Genomic DNA, 27,337 nt, shown 5'->3' with positions numbered 1-27,337 from the left:
TGGAAGCATACATAAAAATATTAAGCCAATAAAGCTTCTCTATTTGAGTATAAATTATTAGAATTACATAAACTTCCTACACTCGAAATTATATAAACTCCATTAGAATTAACAAGAACAATCGCATTGGGTTAAAATAAATTAAACGGGAATAACGAATAAAAAGCAGCAAATTGTAAAATAGTACTAGCCGGTACAGCGTAGGACTTGTCACAATAAGGCTACCCACTACCCATAGAATTAATGGCTTATTCAAATTTACCGCTAAACCGTAGTTTGGAAAACGATAAAAACCTTATACACCTGCGGCTCAAATATTTATGCATAAATTTGTACTCAAATTTCATTTGTAATTGTTAACCAAAGCTTGGCTTTTCTACGTGTTTGTACATCGGTCTGTGCTATCATAACTGCGAAACGGTTAAACCACTTTCAACCTTCTTTTCTGTTTATAGAAATTGAAAACTTGTAATAAATAAACTTAATTATACACTTTTGAATAGTCATATTATTTTAATTATACCACTTAATCGGTGCGCTCCGAATGAATGCGAACTCATCACAGGAAGAATGAGCAAGAAACTTGCGTGTTGCTTAAAATAAATGTTGTTTTAAGTGAATACTGCTTGAACGAAGCAATTTTTAGCTATAAATAATATAGATTTTTCTTCTGTAATGAACTAAATATAGTTTTGTTCTGCTATTAATAACTATATTATTAGAAAGTAACATTAGCTGAAATTATGTTTTGTTGTTGTGATTCCTACAATAATTGTACGGGTGGGTGAGTCCCTAGTTTCATAAAGAGATTCTAAGAATTTATATTAAATATAGTTACATAGTTAAACATAACAAATATTACAGATAATACTTTCGTAGTATCCAATAACATAGAGTTGCCAAACGTCCTGTTTTCCCAGGACATGTCCTAGTTTTTGAATCGTCCTGGGAAGTCCTGAATAGTTATTTGGCAGCGTCCTGTGTATTTAAAGTATGCGCGCCTTTTAATCACTGATTTTCAACTGTATATTTTTATAAAACTGTATTGACTACTTGAATGTTACTACATATTAAATAACTATTGCAACAATATTACTGCGTCCTGTTTTTAACTGGATAGTCCTGGTTTTTTAAATTTGTACTTATCAACCCTACAATAACATTATGTTAAAAATTAACGCCCCAATTCCATTTTCAAATTAAATGTTAATTAAAGTCATAATTAACAAAGATATACATTGTTAAGGTATTTCATGGAAAATGTTTATATATCGCAAGAAAATTAGGATGGGCGCTGATAAAGTCAGGCGGAAGTGGTTTTCGGCGACACGAAGTCAGCCCGGCGTGTTGTACAGACCGTGCCGTGAAGAGAATTTTAATGATACTCACAAAATGTTGAGTTGGCACCATAGACGTGAATTTAAATAGATGTCCTGACTGCATATTTTTTATCTACCGTAAGCTCAAAGAAGCTTACTCCGAGTCTAAGTTTTTGAATTTATAATAAATAAGCTTGACATCTTAGACTTCTGGAATAGCAACGAATGACGGGTTACATAAGAACGTGGTGTAACGCTGTTCATGTAAATACCGGTTACCGTTTACCATCAGGTAGGCCGTCAGGTTGTTTGCCATTACTATTATATAAAAAAACATAAAATCAATGTAGGAATACACAAATAGGAAGAATGGTTGTCAGTAATCGAGCCTTATTTCTAGCAATATATGGTACCAGATTAGTCTAGAAATATTGTTAGTTAAATACTGTGGAATTTGGCATGGTAAACTTATTATCTAATTTCATTTATGCATTATCTATTAGGCACATTGATTTTAGAAGAAAAAGTCTAATTTTAGATATTATTTTTGATACTATTGTTCTGTTGTTTACTCTTCTGTATATTGTTTTATATTATATATTTTATTTAAATGTAGAGATGTAGAGTGTCTTAAATTTAATGGATTAAGGGACCGTATTAGGTACATTGATTTTAGAAGAAAATTCTAATCCATCACCAATACCGTAAAACCGTATACCGTTAGCGCAGGCGAGTGCAACATTCCATTATTATCTCTTAAAACCCCTTAAGATACACGTTACACTAACCCCTTTTTCATCGGAGGTACCTAATAATATGAAAAGCTAGTTTGTAAAACCTACGTACAACGTTGATGTGCATATATGTTATAATAATATGAGGCACTATCTTCGTTTTCAATTTCCCAAGCAAACGAAGTCATCTCGGGCCGACAACGGCCCGGGGTACCTACGCACGGTATCATAATATTCTTGGAACATTTTCCACAACGCCATCATCTTAAGGTAAATAATCTCAGGCAAATCGAAAGCGGGATTGAGTTGTTTTACGAGTCCAGTGGTTGTAAATATTTACCTACTAGCTGTTACCTGCGACTTGGTCCGCGTCGAAGTTAGTTTTCATTTATTATAATCTTGCTAATATTATAAACTCGAAAATTTGTGTGTATGGATGTATCGATGTAAGGATAGACTTTGTTACTCTCTCCCGCAATAATTACTGAACGGATTTTGATGAAATCAGAATTACACAGAGGCTATAAAATTCATGCGAAAGAGGCCGCGGATAGAGCTAGTTATATATATTGTAAATAAAAAGTATTAGATATAGAAGTAACAGTAGCCTAAAATACTCCTTAAAATAATAGGTATCTACGAGTGAAAGTCCCGTCAAAATCACGCCAGCCGTTTCAGAGATTATCAAGAACAAACAGAGAAACAAGCATTTACAGAACAATTTTTTTGATGTTAGTACTGTATGTACTTTCATATACATTTAATGATAAGCTATATATTTGAAATTACAAGCTTACACACCTCAGCTTTGCCTTTTCCTAATGTTTTCTTTTATAAATATTGATCCATCTATTTCGTCTTTTATTCCCTCTCTTTGCATTAACAAACGCTTTTGACAAATGCAAAAAATAGGAGAGAGAAGAGAAGGGGATTGTTAAAAATGTGAACTAATAACCACATGGCTAGCATTGTAATATGTCAGGTTGACCTCCGCGTGGTTCCCCTAGGAAACCATCGTGATAAATTCATGGTAAATTTACCACGAAATGTTAACTGACAGGACCTCATGTTCATCTAATCATGTTCCACTTGTTCTCAGCTAGCGTAACCCGATAGCGCCTGCGGGTGCACCATTCCATTATCATAAAAAAAAACGAAAATGCAAAAATTTTATGACTAATTCTGTTACCAATGTAATATAATAGCTGAAAGCGTAAATTCCTTTATAATGGATTCTTTAGAAATTTTAATACTCCATTAAGCAATTATGGAGTTAAAGATAAAGTTAAGTTCAGGATGATTGAGTGACAGACGAACCGATGCCGACACAAATGGAGCGCGACTATTGTCGATTTCAATCCACCGCGGTAAATAAGATCAAATCTGCGAAGAGGGTTTCCCATCAAATTAACAATAAATTAAGGGCTCGCTAATGCTTGATGTCATTAAGAAGCAATTAATCAAAAATGAAGAATGAAAGCCTAAAAAATAACCGGAAAGTGATAAACATCATTAAATATTTTATAGAAATCTATGTACAATTAGGAATCGTATATGTATACAATTCTATATTTCCACTCATGCGCCTAGTCTATTTATATATTATATTTGTAAATACTATCTTTCCAAAGTTTGTCTGGAAGAGATTATATTAGCGATAATACAGCCTTTTGTGTTGTTTTATTTTTTATTTTGTTAATGTCCTTTCTACGTCGGTGGAATAAAGTGTTATAAAAAAAATAGTAGTTTCTCTCCGGTAGCAATGTTTCGCAACACTTTTCAGCATTAGAATATCATGAAGGAGGTGATGGAAACAAAATGCACTTTGTAAGAAAAACAACGAAGCATATATTTTTCTTTCTCTGTTGCGTAATGTATTATTATTATTATTATGTATTAGAACACAATAAATAAATAACACTGGACAATTATCACAGCGCCATCTAGTCCCACGGTAAGCAGAGCTTGTGTTATGGATACTATAGACGAATGATATAATTACTTAGATATTTTTTTGTAAATAAATACAAAATATACATAGAAACACCAAGACTCATGCAAACAATCATACCCATGAATACAAATGTCTGCACCGTATGAGGAATCGAACTCGCGACCATCGGAAGTAAAGCGGAGTGCTAAACTGCTAGACCATAGAGGCCGTCAAAATTACAATAAATTTCTTTCTACAATTAACAAGGCCCTTTATTATATGACATACTAACAATAGTCATATAGTAATAAAAATCTACGATTTTGGAGTGACGTGGAATTGGCTATTGCAATTTTCGAATTTATTAATAAATCAAACAAAGGGATGACGTCATACAGAGGTAATTACGATCATTACAACTGTACACTCGGGGTCAACTACTTAATAATACATACAGCAGTTACATAAAGCCCTAGTGGTCCTTCAATTGTAAAAATCATCTTTCCGAGAGATAATTGTTCTTGCAACGCACTTTGAAATGTAACGCCGTTACAATAACCGCCGCCGTTCTCCTGATTTTTTTTGTATAAAAAGGACACTACTCTATAATTACTTTTCACAGAATAGTGTGCTTGTTATACTGGGATACAAATTAATTTTACCTCCATCTCTTAGTATTTGGACAGAATGTAGGTCGAATATCATAACATATTTATATTGAAAGCAGTGTAATGTTCTACAGACGATATAGTTGTAATAACCAAAAGACCAACTGTGTATATTCAGTAGTGCAAATAATAATACAATACTAATATTATAAATGTGAAAGTTTGAGAGTATGGATGGATGTTTGTTACTTTTTCACACAAAAACTACTGAACGGATTTTGATGAAACTTAATATGATATAGCTTATGCATCAGAATAACATATAGGCTATAAATTTCAAGCGGGTAAAACTGCGGGCACAGCTAGTAAGCTGTAAAATACTGCTAATTTGTTATGATTAAAATATAAAACCATGCAGGACATTGAAATAATTCCTGTGCATAGTATAAAGTAAAGTTTTTACTTAAAAACTATTTATTTTACTATCCACAGGAATTTTTGTAGTTTATATTAAGTAATTTACTTCAACAAAGTCAAATATATTCATGGGTTAAATAAAATTTCAATATTTTTCATATTTTACTTTAGTAGTACATACTAAGTAAAATATATTAATACCATAGACAAACAATATATATTTTTTGAATTGGTTAAGGTTTCATAGGCTAAGCGGGATGGGTGGAAAGCAGGGTAGGAGAGGACCTGGAAACAAAAAATATAAATTTAGAATTTCACAAATATTTATATAATTTAGTTATATGACTATTAAAGTGGCAAACGAAGCCTGAGGTTAAATAAATAAACCCTGAGCTAAGACGAGACTAAACTGACAATTTAGAATTATTATTTATTTAATTTTTACTTTACTAATCTTTCTAAATATTTAGAACTAAAAGTGCTACTAAATTTATTAAGTTCATATACCATTCAATATAAATGTATCATATAATTAAATATTACATCACTTGAGCCAACATGGCAAATTCATCAGAAATTACTGTGTTTGCTATATACTACCTTCTTTATAATATATATTAACCTGAGAGGGTACATGACCAGAAATGGAGAGGATGTAAATTAATATTAGACTTTTATAGCCACTACTGCTCCAATATAAGCTACACCAATATAAGTCTAGGTAATAAGAGGCAGTTGAGATGTTTTTACAGTCCCCTTATCATAAATTTTAAGCGTAAACATCGCATATGATATTTAAAGTAATTTTTAAACAATATTTATCGCAAGTTTTAATACATTTAAATTTAAAAGAATAACACTCATACCACAGTATAAAATAATACTTAATAATCCATATTAAGTAAAAAAAGTACATGTGTATTATTTGCATCCATAGTTATTTTAAAAGTAAAGAAAACAATTATGAATATTCAAATTACCGAGCAGATGTATGTAGGTGTTAGAAAGTTGACGAAGAACTCCGATTTATAAATGGAGTGTTACATTTTTATTGGTGCATACGAAAGTAAACGCATATTGTTATGAATGGACAATATATGTTAAATTATTGTGATCATAAAACAATTGTTTATAATATCGATCGGCTGTTGGTCCGTTCTATGTGCATGCAATATAAAACAGGTTTGCTTTACTTGCCTGCTCCCGATAGCCTCGGTTTCACCTATTTAATACACGTACACTAAATTGTCCCGTTTCACAAATAAATATCACAGCAGTACAATAACACTAAACTGTATAAAACGGTTTATTTTTTGTTTTTGTAATGCAAAATTTACAAGTAAGAAACTATTCAAGATTCGCGAAAACGGAAAATAAAAGAGGGCGCTGTTGTGGTTTAGATTTTTTCAACATAATTCTTGACAGATAAGCTGACAGTTCTACGACAATACTGAATTAATACTGATTAATACTGACCTGACTGACATTGACAGTAATATTCTTTTTTCTTTTTCATGATCATGGATGCATGGTATTCTGTTATGTGAATCGTCTGATCTTTAATTGATGTACTCAGTATCTCAATACGTTTCAATTTCTTTCAAATTATGATGAAAAACTGCGTGGCCAATATCTCTTACAATCGTTTTGCCAGTAAATAGAGATAAATTACGGTGTTGTAGCTTTTTTAAAAAAATATTTTATTTAACTGTCTTGGCATTGTAAATATTTTTGAATATAATAATTTATAATAGTTAATACTTTGTAAATAAATCAGTCAATATACCCTAGACGTACGCACAATAAAAAAAAACAACTATGCGTCAATTGTTTAAAAAGTACAATGTATATTCATTACAAAAAATACAAATTTCTATATCACTTGAACGCATGGAATTTCATTATTACATTAATTAAATATTGGAAAATATATTTTATTCCTTTTATAGATAAATTAGTGGTCAAGTCAGTCCACGTTTATACAAATAATGCATTAAGAATTAGTGATCCCATTATAAAATATATTTTATTCACATTTACCTGGTAAGAAATGTGAAGAAAGTATTATAATTACAAAATAAACTAGTTACATTGCCACTGTAATAACTATACTAATAATATATATAATGTAAATGTAACTAGTATTATAAAATTTTAGCTTTTTTTATATAAAATTATTTACATTTTATTTTTTCAACACAGTGCCGAAAAATAGTACTGTATACACATCTTACCATATAAAATACGTACCACCCTTTAGATAATTGTTTTTAGAATCATGACGTATCACAGAAGTAGTGAAAATAGTAAGATTTTCAAGGTGAGAACTAAGTTCTGATACCTTTGACAAATCATACTGCCTAAAACCAACTAGTAATTGCTTTAGATTGATTTTAATCATAAATATTAAGTATAATTCTTGTTTACTATGTTTAGTGAACTGAAGATAGGTTTAATATTCTGACAACACAAAATTTTAAAATTACATGCACACAGATTATTAAATTATAGATTTATATGTGAAAATCTTTAGGAAAATAATGTCGTAAAATTACTTTAAGAATATGAATTACGAATTTACAAAATCTCTAATAATCTCTAAATATTGCGGACGGCATATAAATATTGCGACAAAGCTTACAAAGTTACATCTTTTAAATATATAAATATTTACAACAAAATAAAAAACAAATACGTAACAATTAACTAAAACCTATCTAATAACTGAGCAAAGAAATTTATTAAACCTAATGTATAAAATCTATTAATTCACTAAAATTAATTACCAATCTAACAAGATAATATATATAAAATTTTTGGCATGCTTTTTTACCACACTAATTAAACATTTATATATAAAATAATACATAAAATATAAAAATAATGTAGTTCATGATTAAAGTGCACTTCATGGAATGTGGAAATATCTTAATAGAGAGAGTTGAAATTTTGTGTAACAAAGGTCATTTCATTTTAAAATTATATATATAATCACTCACACGCCTTCCCTGTTTTCCGTTATAAATTAAAAATAAAACCTTACACTTTATTGCCTAATCCCTTTTTTATCACTTATAATCTATGCAAAGTCCACTCCGGTATCGAGTAGATCCCTGATGAGTACGGTCGCCTTCCGCGGCAGGACTCGCAGTAGGTGGCCTAGGTACAGCAGGTGCTTAGGTACTGAAGCTTCGGGGTAGTTGCGTCGTACGCTGTCCAGGATCGACTTGGCGGCCTTGGCAGGCGTAATAGTGCCGAAGTAACTTGAAATCCTGTAAGAAAAATAATATAAAAGTTGATATTCAACTTTTTTCGGAATGTTTGCTATCAAACGAAAATTATTCATTTAGTTGTACACTTTTATATTAATGAATATAGATAAAATGTTTAAACAACAATGCACTAAACTCAAGGCTTGTATCCCAAGAATCTAATATCTTTGAGTATAGAAACTTTAAGTTAATGCAGGCTCCAGCTCAACTAGGTATAAAACTAATCAACATTACAACTAAATTAAATTACAAACAAACAATATTTAAGAGTAAGATCTGTATATCGTTATCACAGTTCATTCACTATAATTCTGCTATGAAAATATATATGAAATTGCAGAGTTGCAAAAAATACAAATATTAACATAAAAACAAATTCTAGAATATTGTACTAAAATGTCGATAATACAGAAATTATATGAGATGGTTTATAACTTATGACAAATATATAGGCAAAATATGGCTGTTTATGTAATATCTGTTAGGATACTGGGTCTGTACGGAGGGTTAACATGCAGAGAGGTGGAGATTGTTAGTAATGACAATTAGTGGCCCAATAGTCATGTATTCTATCAATTACACCTTCGCGCGGTTCCCATTGGAAACCATCGTGGTAAATTCCTGTGACCAGTGAGAGCTATTGCCAACACATATCGTGATCTATCTCACACATCCACTAAAAAAATACTAATCATTTTAACTTACTTCAACCTCAAATCTGAGTCCTCTTCAACTATGAATGGGTATATATGAGTAAGTGTGACATGTACACCATCAATTTTGTTGATCCTAAGATCCTCCATGAGGGATTCAGCCAATCCCTGGACAGCAAACTGGGCTACACTCAGTGGCATCTGGTCTTTTAGGTAGCTCAGGCCAGCCACAGATGTAAGTGCAACAACATGTCCGTGGTTCTTAGCTTTCATGTCTGGCATGAAGTAATCAATGAGCTAGAAATATAAAACAAATAGTCATCTTATAAATATTATAAATGCGAAAGTTTGTGAGTATGGATGGATGTTTGCTACTCTTTCGCGCAAAAACTACTGAACGGATTTCAATGAAACTTTACAGTAATATAGCTTATACATCAGAATAACATATAGGCTAAAAATTTCATGTGGGTGAAACCGTGGGCACAGTTAGTACTATCATAATATTTCTAGACTGAAACACATTACAAAGCAAGCTGATTGATGGTGGTGGAACTAACTAAGACAGATACAAAGTCTACTAACAACAGGCGGTCTTAGGGGGGAAGGAGATTGTTAGTCATGTGGGCTAATAGCCCCATAACTAGCAATACACCATGTTAGGATGACATCCACGCGGTTCCTCATTGAAACCATCTTGACATATTTCTGGTGAATTTGCCACAATTCCTTGACTGCTTGACCTCAAGTTCATCTAATCATCGAACGATGCCCGGCCAGCGTAAGCCATTAGCGCAAACAGAGGACCATCCCTTTATCAACCTTTAAAATAATAGGCGAGTAATAATCTCATAAGCCCAAAAATTAGTCTCACCCAAAAATATGATGTCAATGTCAAATCAAGTGTATCATGAACATCCTGCGGAGGTTGCGTCATCAATGACCTTGGGCTCGGTATACCACAACAGTTGAACAGCATACTAGTGGAGCCCAAGTCCTTCTTAACTTCGGCAGCTAGCCTTTTTACATTCTCCTTTTTCGTTATGTCGCAAGTAAAGCCTGCGGCAGAACCGCCATTATGCTTGATCATTTCAACGGTAGTGTCATTGTTGGTTTTATTTTTATCGACACATAGAACGATTGCTCCTAGTTCGGCTAGCTGAATGGCTATTTCCCGACCAACACCCCTTCCAGATCCGATAACCTGGAAATATACAGATTAAAATACTATTATTAATGTAATGTAGCTTTATCTATAAGTACTATTCAAAAGTGCTTCAATTAATTTATTTTGAATAAAGTATTTTGAATAAAGTATATTCTATTCTATTCTACTATCTTCTATAAACCAATTTCTTATAAAATATATCTACATACGGTTCAATAGATTAATGAAGAGTACTAAACGTTCGATGATTTTTGAAATCTATACATCTATACATACATACTATACATTATACTTTACATAACAATTATTTTGTGTGTGTGACACTCCTACATGGCTACATCCATTTGGAAAGAATATTCTGTATATATTTAAATGGGTTCCTGGATGGTTTGAAAACTGACTGGATTCGGTAGAGGCGCTGCATTTACCGGCCTAGTACCTTTTACAGAATATTTTCAAAATTCAAACATTTAAAAATTTGTGTATTGAGGGCAATGAACCACTGCAACTTTTGAAACGTCCCTCCAACAATTTTATATCTTTCTAATGGAAAGATATAAAATTCAACATACAAACATACATTATCTCTAGTAAGTTTTCAATACATATAAAAAAACTAAGATTATAGATAAAATAAACTCTTAATAAGGCTTAAACATAATTATCAAGATTAAAGTATAATCTGTTGTAAATATATTTCAATGATATATGCAGGTATTGACACTACCAACAGAATTAACACAGGGTGCTAAACAATTATATTAATTTTGTAAATAAAATTGATATCAATCAAATATATTTGTATGAAGAGTAACTCTACTTTCTCTCTAGGATGTAACTTTACTTAACAATGGAAACAAACACCTATCAATTATTTTCACTTCATTAAAAATATGCAACATTATTAAGGCTGCATGTGCATGGCTTGTCCCCTATCCCTCTCCAAACATGGTGCTACTATGAACACTTTCTACGGTAACTAATTAAGCTCAATGACATTTTGTCTATAAGATAAGGCAATTAGAGATAGTCTTTAAACAAGTTTCTTTTAGAATTACATGTAACTGAAAAACTTGATCTTTAACTAAAAAACAAAGACATTATAGAAATATAAAAAAATATGCAACACATTGGAAATACCTGCAATAACAGAGTAAGCCGAAAATAGCAGAACATAACTATTTATGGCAAAATTTCAAAGTGAAGGTAGATGTAAATTTTTTTAAGTACTCTGAATAAAGATAAAAGAACGGATATTGAATGTATTGTAATTTTATTGCATGAACATACTCCTTTTAAAAATAACATGGATATTCAAAATCTTTTTTATTATATTATTTATGTCAGTAAAGATATAAGTACATTATTTTTAGAAGAGATTAGTAAGAAAAGACTTGGCTGTGTTATCTATACTATCTTAGGATTATTGTATTGAGTAATAATATTTTATTGACTCAAACCAGGATGTAAAATGTCACTTTATCATTTTGAAAGTTGTGTTTAGTTATTTTTCTATTAACATAAATTAGAAAATAGGTTCTTTTACAGAAATTTTCAGTTATATTTAGTCATACTTAAAAATCTATAATATATAAAGCTGCATTACGGTGACTCACTCACTGATTGACATAGTTGTTCTCCCAGAAGGAGCGTCCGGGGGTCGAGACGATGTATGGGGGAAATGTTCCTTTGGCTAGGGTGACCACGAGAAAATTCCGAAATTTGGGAAAATCCAAGATGGCGGACAAAGATGGCGGCTAACTTTTACAGTTTCGCTCGGATCGATTCCGTTCAAAGAGTGATTTGGCACGTCTCGGCGGGACCCAGAATATGGCGTAAAAACAAAAAATTAAAATCCAAGATGGCGGCGAAAAAATTGCCAAAAATTGGTTGAAAATTTTCTACGGTTTCAAAAACCGAAATTCCCAGGGTAGTTGCGGGGGTGCTGGCGACACCGGTTGTAGGGCATAGGAAACTCGAAGGACCCGACCTCTAGGGAAAATTATGAAATTTCGAAAATCCAAGATGGCCGCCGAGTTGGGGGCGTGTGAAATTGGTCCTAAAAATCCGGATTATTTTTAAAGTCATTTTTTAGGTACAGGGCAACCCCGCAGCGAGTCGGCTTCTATGGGGCGATGATGGGTCTCGGTATAAAGTATTGCCAGCGCTAAAAAGAATTCCCGAATTTGGGGTAATTTGGGAGAAATGGTCCAAAAAGTGAGAAAAATTTTTTTCGACATTTTTGACAAAAGAGGCATCAAGGCCTATTGAAAAACATCCCCTAAAGGGTTTTAGGTGGGTTTTGTTGAAATTTGCTGGCAACACCCATACATGGTTTGACCAAAATAGAAATAGGGGTGTCTCTCCAAAAACTGAAATTCCTAGGGTACTTGCGGGGATGCTACCGATCCCTATTGTAGGGCATTGGGAGGCTGAAAGACCCGGCCTCTAGGGAAAATTATGAAATTTCAGAAATCCAAGATGGCGGCCAAGCTATGGGAGATTTAGTTTTTGGAAAAATTTTGGGATATTTTCAATCGCGTTTTTGCTGCACATGGCAACCCCGTAGCTAAACGCCACCTACTGACATGGGTAAGTCTCAGTAAGAAGATTTGCCAGGGCTAAAAATTTTCCCCGATTTTGGGTTAAATTTGGAGAAAAGTCCCATAAAGTGGGAAATATTTTTTTCGACATTTTAAATGAAAAAGTCTTGTTGGTCTACCAAAAATCGTCCCCTGAAGGGTTTTAGGGGAATTTTGTCAGAATTTGCTGGCAACACCCATACATCATGATACAAATTTTGAAATTGAGGTCTAGCTTCAAAAACTGAAATTGATAGGGTACCTACGAGTATGCTAGCTCAACGCACTGTACGGCGTCGGATAGCCGAAGGACCCGGCCTCTAGGGAAAATTATGAAATTTTAGAAATCCAAGATGGCGGCAGAGATAGGGGAGTTTTGCTTTTCGGAGAAAAATTGGGATATTTGTAAATGTAGTTTTAGGACACTTGGCAACCCCACAGCCAGTCGACTTCTATGGAGAGATGATGTGTCTCAATACAAAGTATTACCTGGTATAAAAATTTTCCCCGATTTTAGGGTAATTGTTGAGATAGGTCCTAAAAAGTGGGAAAAATTTTTTTCGATATTTCAAACAAAAGAATGATGAAAATCTGTCAAAAACAATCCCCCTATTGATTTTAGGTGGTTTTTGTCAGAATTATCTGGCAACACCTTACATCAGTATTCTTAGAGAATAGTACTAGAAGGAGTCACCGAGGCTCTATACAATGTATGAACGAAATGTTTCTGTCACTAAGGTGAATACGTCAAAAGTATTAAAAAGTAAAAATCTAAGATGGCGGCCGAGTTAGGGTACTTAATTTATGTTGACAATTTTAGGGACTTTTTAAAATTCAATTTTGGGGTACAATTAAACCCTGCAGCGAGTTGACTTCTATAGAGCAATGGAAACTCTCGGTGGAAAATTTTACCTGGTCTAAAAATTTTCCCCGATTTTGGGGTAATTTCAGAGAAAAGTAAAAAAACGTGGGAATTTTTTTTTTCGTTAATTTTAACAAAACAGTGATGAGCATTGGTTCAAAATCATCCCCCAAAGGATCCTAGGTGGTTTTTGTCAAAATCATCTGGCAGCACCATACATCGATTTTCATAGTAAACCGTACTAAGGAACTAGAGGTGTAACCTGGGCTCTGTACAATGTATGTATGAAGTGTTTCTGTCACCAAAATGTATGTGTTAAAAGTATTTAAAAAGGAAAAATCCAAGATGGCGGCCGAATTAGGATACTTTATTTATTATGACAATTTTAAGGTCTTTTTAGTAAATTCAGTTTTGTGGCACCTATCAACCCTGCAGCGAACTGACTTCTATTGAGGAATGGAAACTCTCGGTGCGAAGTATTAACTAATTTTCATAGTAAACAGTACTAAGGAAGTACTAGAAAGAGTCACCTTACATCTGTACAATGTATGGACAAAATGTTTCTGTCACCAAAGTGGATAAGTTAAAAGTATTTAAAAAAGGAAAAATCCAAGGTGGCGGCCGAGTTTGAGTATTTTTTCTCTGATGATAAATTTACCTGGCTTCCCTGCAGCGAGTCGACCTTTATTGAGCCGTGGTAGATTTCGGTTCGAAATATTACCTATGTTACAAATGTTCCCCGTTTTTTGGGTAATTTTGCAAACCCAAAATGTGGGATTTTTTTTTCGACAAACTATATATAAGAGCAACGGAGATCTATAATAAATATCATCTTAATAGTTATATGCGATTTTTTGTAAAATTAGGTGGCAACACCATGGATCGATTTTCGTAAAAAGTAATATTTACTAAGGACCCACTAGAAGGACCGTGTCTTTGTACAATATATGGACGAAAAAGGAAAAATGGTATGAAAATTTTCCCCGATTTTGGGTAATTTAGAAGACAAGTCCAAAATGTGGGATTTTTTTTCGATATTTCAAACAAAATAATGATGGATATCTGTCAAAAATCATCCCCTTATTGGTTTTTCGTGGTTTTTGTCAGAATTATTTGGCAACATCTTAGATCAGTTTTCTTAGGGAATAGTACAAGAAGAAGTCATCGAGACTCTACATAATGTATGGACGAAATGTTTTTGTTATTAGGGTGAATACGTCAAAAGTATTAAGAAGTAAAAATCCATGGCGGCCGAGTTAGGGTACTTTATTTAATTCAGTTTTCATGTACCCATCGTCACTGGAGCGAGTTGACTTTTATGGAGCAGTGGAAACTCTCGGTACGAAGCACTACCTGGTCTAAAAATTTTCCCCGATTTTAGGGTAATATCGGAGAGAAGTAAAAAACGTGGGATTTTTTGTTTCATCATTTTAGACCAAACAATGATGACGATCTGTCAAAAATAATCCCCAAGGGGTCTTAGGCGGTTTTTGTCAAAATGTGCTAGCAATACCATACATCGATCGATTTCCATTGTAAACAGTACTTAGGAACAACTAGAAGGAGTTACCTTGGCTCTGTACAATGTATGGACGAAATGTTTCTCACCAAGGTGTATATGTTAAAACTATTTAAAAAGCAATCATTCAAGATAGCGGCCGAGTTAGGGTACTTTATTCCCGATGACAAGTTTAGGGACGTTTTAAAACTCATTTTTGGGGTACTATTTTATTCCTTACAGCATGTTGACTTCTACGGAGCAAAGATAAGAAGAATTATATAGGCTACAAATTTTCCCCGATTTTCGGGTAATTTAGCAAACCCAAAATGTGGGAAAATTTTTTCGACATTTTTTTAAAAATAAAAGTGACGGGTATCTATTATAAATCTCATCTTAATAGTTTTATGCAATTTTTTGTAAAATTAGGGGGCAACACCAGGCATAGATTTTCGTAGAAAGTAATATTTACTAAGGACCCACTAAAAGGACCGTGTCTCTGTACAATATGTGGACGAAATATATCTGTCGTAATGTAATATATATGTCAGAAGTATCAAAATGGAAAAATCCAAGATGGCCGCCGAGGTTGACTTTGAACAAAATTTGGAAGATTTTTTTATTTTGGTACATAGTAACCATGCAGCGAGTCCGCTTTTATGGGATGGCATTGAATCTCAGTATTGCCAGCGCTAAAAACTTTCCCCGATTTTAATATTTATGACATTTTAATTAAAAGAGTGATGAGTGGTTATTATTTATTATAGGTCCTTTACCTACGATAAATAATAACCCTAAGGCTTTTATCAAAATTATTTGGAAAACTTTATTATGAAAACCGATGTAAGTTGTTACATTGGTTATACTAAACTATTAGAAGGAGTTGACAATGTATGGACGAAATGTTTTTGCCACCCTGGTAGCTAAGCCAAAATAAAAAAAAAATAAAAATTCAATACTGCGGCCGAAGACGTCAATTTTTCGCCTATACCTTAGTATAGGTGACCACAAATATCAAATTAGTTTTGGATTGTGACATAAAAACTCACACAAATATTGAACATTTTCGATGTCGAAATTATTTTCAGGAATGCTGTTCTGAATAATTTGTGTCTTTGGATTTTGTAATTTGAAGATTGCAAAATGTGTAAAATTTTCAGATTGTAAATAATGAGAATAAGTTTTGTCCATACATTTCTTTCATTGTATGATATCCACGGTTTATTACCAGCTAAGGAGACTATCTTGGAATTCATTCCTGCTTTGGTGACTATTCTAAATGATAATCGTTCGTGTAAAAAAGTGTACAGTTATGATTTATATGTCCTTTACACTAGAAATTTTGGTCACAGATCTATTCTATAAGGTATAAAAGTTGGTTAGGTTAGGTTCAGTTTTATGACCTCTACATTAGAAATAGCGACCCCATACTTATTAGTATATAGAAAGTAGGGTTCGATATGATTTTGTATTTCGTATTCGGTTAGGTAGTAATATAATGGCCAATTATAATAGAAATTATAGCCACAGATCTATACGGTATGCAGAAGTGAATTAGGTTAGATTTCATATTCTGTTCTCTACACTATAAACTATGATCACAGACTAATATATTGTAAAGAAATGTAGGTTAGGTTTTGTATTGGGACCATTACAATACAAAGTGGCGCCATAAGTCAATACGGTATACAAACAGTGAGTTAGGTTTTTTTTTCACTCTTACAATAGGAATTGACATTTGTGGTATAGTTTCGTATCAAAACATGTTTCTGCCAACCAAGATCGAAAAGAAAACCTTCACCATAAAAAAATCAGCTAAAACGACCCACACGCAACCCAAATTATGGTCAAAGATATATAAGGTATACAGAGAGGTAGGTTAGGTTAGATTTTGTATTGCTACTCAGTAGTAATTATTGCTTCAGACTATTAGTATACTGAAAAGTAAGATGAGGTTAGGTCTATAGATAGGAGAATATGGAAATTGGCCACAAATCAATAAGGTACACAGAAACGTGGGTTAGGTTAGGTTTCGTATTATGATCTCTACATCAGAAACTGTGAACCGAAATTGATATAGTATACAGAAAGGTAGGTTAGGTTAGGTTTGGTATTGCGATTCTTTACAGTAGAAATTATGGCCTCAGAATAATATAGTAAACAAAAAGGTAGGTTTCGTATTATGAGCTCTACATTAAAAACTTTGACCCCAGACTAATATAGTATACAGAAAGGTAGGTTAGGTTAGGTTTTGTATTGTGATCATTACAATACAAAGTTTCGCCACAGGTATATATGGTACACGTGAAACAGAAATTCACTGTTACAATAGGAAATCACCTAATCGTATCAAAACAGACAACTCTAACAACGAAAAGAAAACCGTCTTCACAAACAAAATCTACAAAAAAAAAATTCTACAAAAAAAATCAACGACAACGCCTCGCGGGCCTCTTGAGGCCCGCGCACACACGCACCCTCTAGTATTATTATATACATGAGTGACTTCAACTATGAGAAAATAGAATCTATTAGATCACCATGTGAGAAAAATTTGTAGATAAAAAGAATCATAAAACTGATACAATGTTAATGAATCACACTATATATAGAATATTTGTTTATTTTGCATGATACAGCTATTTATTTAAAGTTGATAGAAAACAATCATAAGGGACTAATGCAATATAAATACACTTTTTAAACACAATTTTCATCTTGTTACACACTTGATACAGATTTAGACAAATTAATGTCTAATAACATACTAACATTATAAATGTGAAAGTGATTGTTACTTTTTCACACCTAAGCAGCTGAACGGATCTGACTCAAATTTATTCTGAACATAATAAATATATAGCATACTTTAAATAAAATTCTGGTAATAGAAGTTTGAGCATAAGTAAAAGTTAGTTACTAATAAGAAAATATCTCTTACCAGAGCAGTCTCTAATCTCACAGATTTTAATGGTGGTGGTTTAAAGAATTCATAGAATGCTTGGAATATTGCATAGACTGCATTAACCACCACCCAAATAATATCAACCATCAGAATACTAAGTGAATACACACGCAGCAACATTTTGATGGGGAACATAAAATTCATTAATGTTCCCAATGCTGAGTCCACTAAACGAGATTCCTGCAATAAAAAAGACATGTTTAATTATGCTTTTTATTTATTTATTAATTACAATTTGTAGCAATAAAGAACTTTATTGATATACATTTAAAGAACATTATAGACTGTCATTGGTGTTAATAACCCTTTTCATTGTCAAATCAAAATAGAAGTAACTGGTATGTAAAGTATATTTAATTAATCAGTCAAACTGCAGATTAAATATACAGCACATCTCTCAACTTTGCAATACATGAACAATCTACGATTTTTCCTGTGACTACAGCAAATATAGCGATACATTTTTTATCTTACACCATGAATCTTCCATTATTTTTCATGGTGAGAAGTAACTATTGCACTTAGAGCCACAGGCCATGCATTTTATATATTTTCTTAAAGATTTGTGCTTGCAAATCACTATGCTGAGAAAAACTGATTTTCCATGCAATAAGGGGATTCTGACAGAATTATGTAAGCAAATGAAGGAATTCTGACAGAATTATGTGAGAGTTTAAAGAGTGGAGTGGATAATCTTTATTTTGCAGATTGTAGGATACAACAGAGACAGATTTTGTTTTTAAGGTGCATATCTGTACATTAAAAACATATAAACACTGAAGCTAAAATAATAACAAGTCTAGATAATTTAATTAGATCAAAAATAATTTCTATACAGTTACTGGTACTATCAAAGTGAATAATATAAATATCTAAATAGATGGGATGATGTAAATTTACATGTAACGAAAAATAATGAATTAAATCTTACCATTTAGTCTAGCAATGTCACTTGCATTCAACAACAGAGAAATTAATATATGATTGTGGGTAGAAAAATTACTTTGCGAAGGTGTCTGAAATAAATTAACAAAATCTTACTAAATTAATATATTAATTATGATATTTTATCTGTACCTTAATAAATTTAGTACAAGAAAATATTAATTTTTTAGCCACCTCTAGAAAAAGAAGATTCTAAGATATTTGTTATGAACATATGGTTGTTATAAAGTTTTTACTTGTATTATGAATAAATAACTACATATAATATGCAATGCATTAAACCATTAGGTAATTGATATCGTATAAACAATATTGTGATAAGAGTTTGTAAACTGATAACAGTAAAAAATAATACCAGCACCAAATATTAATAATAATAAAAAATTATGTAAACAAATTAAAAAATACAGTACCGCATTAGATAGTAATCGAGAATTTCTGTCAGTGAGCTGCAGTGAAGAATCCTGTGAGAGATATATTTTCATTTATTCATTTTAACAATATTGATAGCAAGATGATAATATAAAGTATTTAAAAAAATAATTTAAAAACATCGTCTGTGACAAATTTTTTTTTTTTTTTATTAAGTATTTTACGGCCTTGGAAATCTCCTTTCAGCCAAACAATTACATTTAACTATATCTTTAGCATTATAATCTATAGCGTTCTTATTGTATTGTGTATAAACTCGTATAAAAATGGATAACTTTCTGTATTTTGTAGGATAGATGGCAAGAGGCGGGGTACTTCTTTTTTATTATATAAACTTATTAAGCCATCTATCAAAATAAGTCTCTGCAAACCAAATGCTGGACATTCCATTATAATATGTTGTAGATCGGCATTTTCTGCTGTACAGTAGTCACAATTTGAAGAAGATCTCAATTTTATTCTATGCAAATGAGCCGGAAACTGCCCATGTCCCATACGAATTCTATTAATCGTTGTAATGTATCTTCTAGATGGTTCTTGTAATTTGAAATACCATGGTTTTCCAAAAATTTCTTTCTGTATATCAGCATACCATTTTCCTTTTATCATTTTGGTTTCTGCCCATTTTCTATTCCAATTACTAAACATCCTTCTGTTAATTAATGCATTGTAGTCAGTTATTGGCACTGGCGATAAATCCAAATGACAATCCAGTTCATTAATCTTCATCATTCTGTCTACAACTTCATTTCCAGTAATACCAGCATGAGATGGAACCCACATGAACTCTATAACTTTGTACAATTTCATGTCATATAAAATTTCTCTTATTAAGTAAATGTATAAATTATCTTTGTAGCTTATTTTATAATTATCTAAGGATGTCAATACACTTAGAGAATCCGTTATTATTAGAAATCGTCTTGAATTTTCTATGTCTTGTACATATTTCAAAGCTTTAAAAATTGCATATGCTTCCGCAGTGAAAACCGATGAATGTTGATCTAGTACATAGCATTGTCCAGTTTTAGTAAAGGAGTCAAAATATGCCGCTTTAGTAGAGTCTTCAGATTTCGATCCATCAGTAAATATTTTTCTGTAATCAGGTTTATATGTTTGGGTGTATATTATAAATTCATTATTATCCATCACTCTCTCCTGTACTATTGTAGGTTTTGTAGTTTGAACATCCAGTGAGCCGTAAGACCATTTATCACATTGATACATATTAACAAATTCATTTAATAGTTCATTATCAATTTGTATAATTTTATTATTTTTTAATATATTACTCAGTGTATTATTTGCAAAAATTTTTAAATAATATTTTTCCATCAAATAATTAAGTCTTACATGAATTGGAGGAATGCCAGATTCAATTTCTAAAGAATTAATAGGAGTCGAACACATTGCTCCTGTTATGATTCTAAGACCCTTATTTTGTACTACCTCTATTTTTCTTAATTGAGTATAGTTTATGCAATTTCCATAAATAAACAGACCATAATCATAATGACTTCTAACAATGGACTTATACAACATATTTAGTAACTTGGGATCCATACCCCAACTAACACCAGCTAAGTATCTCAAAATATTGACACTTTTATCCATTTTATTCAATATTTTTGTAACATGAGATGAAAATGACATTTTGCTATCAAAAACTAATCCTAAAAATGTTTTTTCATTGACTATATTTATGTTTACATTGTTTATATAATTAATATTTAGATTGTACAAAGAATTACATCTATTAAAGACCATAACTGAACTTTTATAGGGATTAATATCCAGTTTCAATTTAGTTTTATAATATTTGTACAGTTCTCTAAGTCTTAGATTTAGGTCAATTTGTATTTGTAAAATATTTTCTCTAGAAGAATACATAACAATATCATCTGCATATTGCAATATATTTACATTTTTCAAATTTACAAATCGGTGAATTTCCGCAGTATATAGTAAATATATGAGGGGAGACAATGTAGAGCCTTGCATTACACCTTTAAATGCTAATTTCGGACCATAAAGCTTATTATTATATCGAACAAAAACTGTTCTTCCATAAAATAATTTAAATAACCATTCTGAAAATTTACCTGGTATGTTGTATGAATTAAGAATTTGAACGAGAGTTGATAGATCTACATTGTCAAATGCTCCTTGTACATCTAAAAAAACACTAATAAGAGGTAAGTTACATAGCATAGCATTTTTAATATCACCTGTAAATTTTAGAAGACTATCTATTGCACTTTTTCCTTTACAAAAACCATATTGTAATGGAGGTATAATATTTCTAGTTTCTGCGTACATTTCTAATCTATTTTTAACCATATTTTCAAAAATCTTTCCCATACAAGATGACAAAGCAATCGGTCTGTATGATTCAGCTAAAGACGGATCTTTTTCAGGTTTTAAAACAGGTATAATTGCTAGAGTTTTCCAAGAGTCGGGTATTAAATTATGTTCCCACAAATTGTTATATATTTCAAGTAATTTCATTTTACAATTAACATGAAGATTTTTAATAAGTAAATATGGTATGTCATCAAGTCCCGGAGTAGTATCTTTTCTATTGTTCAAAGCAAGAATAAACTCTTCAAAGGTAAATGGTTTTATTAAATGTGTGTTTAAATCATTCATTTTAAAATATCCATTTATATTTTCAACGTTTTCAGTTTCTTTATTAGTGGCAACTTTATTTAAAAAATCATTTACCCAAGAATCATCACCTACTACATTTTTCCGTCTTATACGATTAAATCTTTTAACAAAATTCCAAATTTTTCCTATATTGGTATGTCTATTAAAACTGGAACATAATTCAATCCAACTACTTCTTTTTTGTTCTTTAATAATTAGTTTCTTTTCTGCATCAATTTTTTTGTATACAATATAATTTTCTATTGAAGGATATTTTTTATAATTATACAAAGCAAATCTACTTCTATTTACAGCTTCGATGCATTTTTGATTCCACCAGGGTACAGTAGGTCTACCACGAAAGTTACTGCCGATTATCGCGTAACGAAACGAAAGACGACCGAAATACTAGTTTAAAGGAACCATGAAGTTTCTTCGGAATAAGATATTTCGGACGGGTACCATAGACTATGATCGTGAACGAATGAAAGATGAGAGGTCTTTTATTATACACTCTTAAATTAGGAAAAAAATAAAGTGGTATACTCCGGATAAAATAAAATGTACAGTCGTTTATATTTAAATGTATTGAAATTATAAACTTCTAAAATTAGTAGTATTTTATGTCATAAGAAAACGTCAAACCTCTATTTATATTTGAAAATAACGTTACTGCGTATTACAAATATTTTTGTTTTTATTTTTTTATATATAAACTTAAGAATTATCATCACAAGTGTTTTTAAATAATTTTTTATTGCTAAATTTGTTCGTTAAACATCAATGAAAATGAACATGTAATAACTTTGATTTTATTTATTAGTTTCTATTTATGACAAGCGCTAACAAATGTATTTATGCATTTAGATCAGTAATCCCACTGTGGAACAAGTGCATACACTCCTAACATTCCTAGCAGAGCACCAGGAGTTAGCTCGTGGCCACTGTAGAAATGCAGAAGGGCGAACAAGATCCACCCAATTATGGGTTCGTCTCACAGACGAACTCAATGCATTGGGTGGATGCACTAAAACTGTAAAGCAGTGGCAGAAGGTAAGCACTTTTCTTGATATTTTAGTACGTGATATGCATTTAAAATGTTAAATAATTTTGTTATTAAATAAAATTTTCCAATACTGATACTTTATAAATTTTATAAATTTTAGGTATGGGCTGACAAAAAATATCTAACTAAAAAAGCTGCTACTGCTGCTCGAAGGTCTGCCACAGCCACTGGGGTAGGGCCATCATCTGCTGATCCTTTAAACCCAATACAGTGCAGAATATTGGGTATTATGGGAGAGGGCTTTGGAGAACCTCAGTCGGATGCACATGTTCCTGCATTTCCAGAGGTATGTTGTAAAACCATTACTAAAATAGTGCTAACTGTTATCTCTAGACATATATAACATAATGGATGTCATCAAAATACATGGTGACTTCCATAGTATTCCTCATGCATTACCATTCCTTTTATTTCTGTATATAAGGTACCTAAATAGCCTTTTCCCACCTTTCAAACTGAAATACAGCTATGCAAGAACAGCTGCTTCATAGCAGAAATATGAGTTGAGACAGAGTTGGTACCTTTTTATATATACACAGTTTTTCAATGTTAACTAAGAAGTAAAGATAAGACAGTACTAATAAATAACACTTACTTATACCTTATTATTGATTAAAAAATTTATATCATAAATAAATTATTGTTATATGAAAATATTTCTGTAAATATTAAGATTATTAGTAATGGGGGCTTATAGTCCTAATCACTAGTATATTCCTAGACATCAAGTCTGGTATTAGTACCAATCATGCATACCGAAAACAATAATGATAATAATTATTTAAAAAAAAACTTTTTTAGAACTTCAACGGCTACTACACGTCCAGAGCGACGACGCCGTCGAGCAGACGCCATTGGACCTCGCAGTGTACGCAGGCGTTTGTTCGAAATGGAGGAGCGGCGAATCGCAGCGGAGGATCGACGGGTGGTAGAGTCAGGGCTGATTCGCCAATCACTCCAGGAATTAAATGTATTAATAAGGGATCGATTGGATGGTCTACAAATAGAATTAAGACGACTGAATAGATGAAATTTTGTTTTTTTTTTTAATTTGACATGATTAATGTAGATTTGTGTTAGTTTGTTGATTTGTTAAATAATGAGTATAAAAAAAGTTACTTAGCTTTAGATATATCATTGTTGATTTGTTGAATTACGTTAGTTTGTTGATTTGTTAAATAATGAGTATAAAAAAGTTAGTTAGCTTTAGATATATCATTGTTGATTTGTTGAATTCTGTTAGTTTGTTGATTTGTTAAATAATGAGTATAAAAAAGTTTGATTTGTTAAATAATGAGTATAAAAAAGTTACTTAGCTTTATATATATCATTGTTGATTTGTTGAATTATGTTAGTTTGTTGATTTGTTAAATAATGAGTATAAAAATGTTACTTAGCTTTATATAAGTATTAACAAAGACACAAAGTACTAAACTACAGTTTTTTACTGGTCATTAATTTAATGCGCCTTGAACTACACTACTTAGTTTGCATATACTTATACAACATTTTTCTGAATGAATGTTTAATCATTTATAATTAGTGTTATTTTAAAAAATGTTTAATATACAATTTTGATTTTACTTTTATCTATATATATATATATATACCTACATATATGTGATTATAAAATAAAAATATTTTATTGTAAAAAGTTTTTAATTTTGTAAATAAGTAATGCCTTAACTTCTAATAGAATAGAATAGAAAATCATTTATTCAAATAAACTTATTATATTGCTGTCATCTATGAATTCATCTATCCTATAATAGGCTTTTTTACATAACATTTGTTTAATATCAATTTTAACAGCATTTAGGTAAAATTAGTATATTTTTATTGCATAAGTTTCTACTTGTACAGTCTTTAAGTTTCTTGAAACTATCTAAGTTTTTCCTTGTATACATAATATTTCATAAATGTACTGTGAGGCAACGGTGAGGATATTTGATTCTTTAAAGCCTTGATATAATGACTATCTCGAACCCATACCATAAATAGAATGTATGGCTCTCTTCTAATCTTTATATACCTGAAAGAAAAGAAAACATACTTAACTGTGAGACTTGGAATTTGATAAATGCACTTGATAGCTTATAGACTATTCAATATAATATCAGCTAATAATATTTAACATAAAAAATACTGAAATACAATCTATAATCATCTTTTATGACATCCTAATAATGAAAAGGAATGACAAAACATTGTATTCTTGTTTGTTCACCAATTTTATATGTAGTACAACTACAAAGTTAACAATTACGATTTATTTACCCAGCAAATAAGTTGTTTCTCCTTGAAGACTCTCCAAATGATCTTTGATCTCGTTATGCTCCCAAATGAATGCATCATGAGTGGCACCACCATAAGAGGCGTCAATATTCATAATTTTTAAATTACTGTCAGCAATCTAAAAAATAGGACAAACATTATAAAGATATTTGCAGATAGTGACAAATATGAATAACTTGAGAATTATTTATACACTATGCAAATTTTACATAAAATACTGTACTTACAACTTGAACATTTAAAGAGTGGTAATGTTTTCTATTGAAAAATCTCTCTTCATTGACTGTTGGCCGAATTATAGCTACATGGGTGCTGTCGATACATCCTATAACACCAGGGATACCATACTGTGTAGCAAAACTGAAAAAGAAATATAAACTACTGATTATTTAAACATCAATTAACTTATGCTGATTCCTGAAATTAACAACAATATCATTTATAAATTTACAGCTACAAATAGTTGACTGAACTAAATTAATAGTATATGTATTATAAATCGACAAAGAGCATAAAATTCTATAAAGTTAAATCTTAATCATATTTAATATACATAAACTTACTTTCTCTTCAATATGTTCCTGTCTTCCCTGGACTGAGGAAATCTTATATATTTCCTTAGTATATAGGGTGTATTTAGGGCATCTGTTACATCCCTGATGCAGTTTGAGACAGACTGCTGAGCCATAGTGGTGTCTAAATTTTGTCCGACTGCACCCTGGTAGCTACCACTGGCATAAAAATTTAATGCAGTGAGAATCTGAAAAAAAAATAGATATGGGAATACTAAATAATAGGTAAATACTAAATTTTTTCATCTACAAAATGTACATAAGATCTTACTTTGGTTATTGGATCGATTGCTCAACTATTTTTAGGCAGGGGTAATAATCGTACCACATACTGACAAAGATTCTCGAAGACTTCCCGACTGAGTCTGTATTTAGATACAAACTCGAAGTCGGGAATGGATCTTTAGAGGTACCTAGTACGCATTTTTCTTTTAAACCTGCGTCTTTCAATTTCTTCTTCATTGAGGGCTTCTAAAATTCCAGCCAATCTTGGCATAATGAAACTAAATCAAAATAAAGTAATGCTAAGTTGTAGGTTATATTGAACACAATAATATTTAAAAACACTAATTAGTTTAACTTTTATCACATTATTCACTGTAACACATTAACTGAATTATTAATTAATCACTTTTTTATATATTACAGCACTTATATACGTAAAATCCATACTTACGAAAGTAAAAAGTTAACTATTTAGGTTTCGTCTACTTCGCACTTTAAATCACGATAAACGTGCTGTCAAAACGTCATAATAACGTACGAACGGATACTTCATGGTACGATTTGGGACGATCGAAACGATATTCTCCGTTTTCGGGCACGATTTCGGAATGAACGTTTTTCATGGTACGAATCACACGAAATATCGATCCGAAATTTCGGAATTGCACTTCGTGGTAGACCTACTGAATAAGAGCTCCAGTCTACTTTTTTATATATAAACCTTTCTGGTTGTTCCACATATTCATAAATTTGTGGTGTTATGTATAAATTAACTAAAGTTGGAAAATGATAGCTCCCAAAGTATCATCTGACAAAACAGACCAATCGCATAAACCAGCAATGACAGGAGAAGCAAAAGCTACATCAATAGCAGATGGGGCTTGATTAGGACGATTTAATGTGGTACTTTCACCAGTATTTAAAACACATAAATTTATCTCGTCTAGCATGTCGTAGATCTGTGTTCCTCTAATTTGATTACTTTGACATCCAAATATAGTGTGATGTGCATTCATATCACCCATGACTAATACCGGAGAAGAAAGAGAAAGAATAATATTTTTTAATAATGTAACAGGGAATCGCCCTCTTCGAGGAGGACAATAACATCCTAAAATATTTAAGAACCCAGAATTTATAAC

At 31.5% G+C, this 27,337-nt stretch overlaps 2 protein-coding genes and 1 pseudogene across 2 annotated transcripts; 1 reads left to right on the top strand and 2 right to left on the bottom strand.

Moving 5' to 3' along the window:
• Nucleotides 1-7,903: 7,903 nt before the first annotated feature.
• On the bottom strand, nucleotides 7,904-19,496 carry LOC131851804 (epidermal retinol dehydrogenase 2-like). The gene is made up of 6 exons (XM_059202364.1): nucleotides 19,370-19,496; nucleotides 18,943-19,027; nucleotides 17,988-18,191; nucleotides 9,811-10,140; nucleotides 8,989-9,233; nucleotides 7,904-8,283 (listed from the first exon to the last, which is right to left on the bottom strand). Exons 2-6 carry the CDS (start codon nucleotides 18,943-18,945, stop codon nucleotides 8,091-8,093), a joined length of 975 nt encoding a protein of 324 aa, XP_059058347.1. The 5' UTR covers nucleotides 18,946-19,027; nucleotides 19,370-19,496; the 3' UTR covers nucleotides 7,904-8,090.
• Nucleotides 19,497-21,673: 2,177 nt separating this feature from the next.
• LOC131851825 (uncharacterized) lies at nucleotides 21,674-24,152 on the top strand. The gene is made up of 4 exons (XM_059202388.1): nucleotides 21,674-21,679; nucleotides 22,905-23,090; nucleotides 23,204-23,389; nucleotides 23,905-24,152. The coding sequence occupies exons 1-4, from the start codon at nucleotides 21,674-21,676 to the stop codon at nucleotides 24,127-24,129; spliced, it is 603 nt and encodes a 200-aa protein (XP_059058371.1). The 3' UTR covers nucleotides 24,130-24,152.
• A 607-nt stretch (nucleotides 24,153-24,759) lies between these two features.
• Nucleotides 24,760-26,877, bottom strand: LOC131851857 (putative nuclease HARBI1; annotated as a pseudogene).
• Between the last annotated feature and the right edge of the window lie 460 nt (nucleotides 26,878-27,337).

This window comes from Achroia grisella, unplaced genomic scaffold, assembly GCF_030625045.1.
Source record: "Achroia grisella isolate CSIRO2021 unplaced genomic scaffold, CSIRO_AGI_Agris_v1 utg808, whole genome shotgun sequence".
In the NCBI taxonomy this organism is placed as follows: domain Eukaryota; kingdom Metazoa; phylum Arthropoda; class Insecta; order Lepidoptera; family Pyralidae; genus Achroia; species Achroia grisella.
Note: the sequence above shows the minus strand (reverse complement) of the source record. Positions and strands in the feature narration are given on the sequence as shown.

What these genes read in the sequence shown, in the direction of transcription:
- LOC131851804 (XM_059202364.1), bottom strand. An exon ending in CATTGACATCATATTTTTGG is followed by an intron (nt 9,234 to 9,810) that starts GTGAGACTAATT and finishes TTATATTTCTAG; the next exon opens with CTCATTGATTACTTCATGCC. An exon ending in GACTCAGATTTGAGGTTGAA is followed by an intron (nt 8,284 to 8,988) that starts GTAAGTTAAAAT and finishes TTTTTCTTACAG; the next exon opens with GATTTCAAGTTACTTCGGCA.
- LOC131851825 (XM_059202388.1), top strand. An exon ending in CTGTAAAGCAGTGGCAGAAG is followed by an intron (nt 23,091 to 23,203) that starts GTAAGCACTTTT and finishes TATAAATTTTAG; the next exon opens with GTATGGGCTGACAAAAAATA. An exon ending in ATGTTCCTGCATTTCCAGAG is followed by an intron (nt 23,390 to 23,904) that starts GTATGTTGTAAA and finishes AAACTTTTTTAG; the next exon opens with AACTTCAACGGCTACTACAC.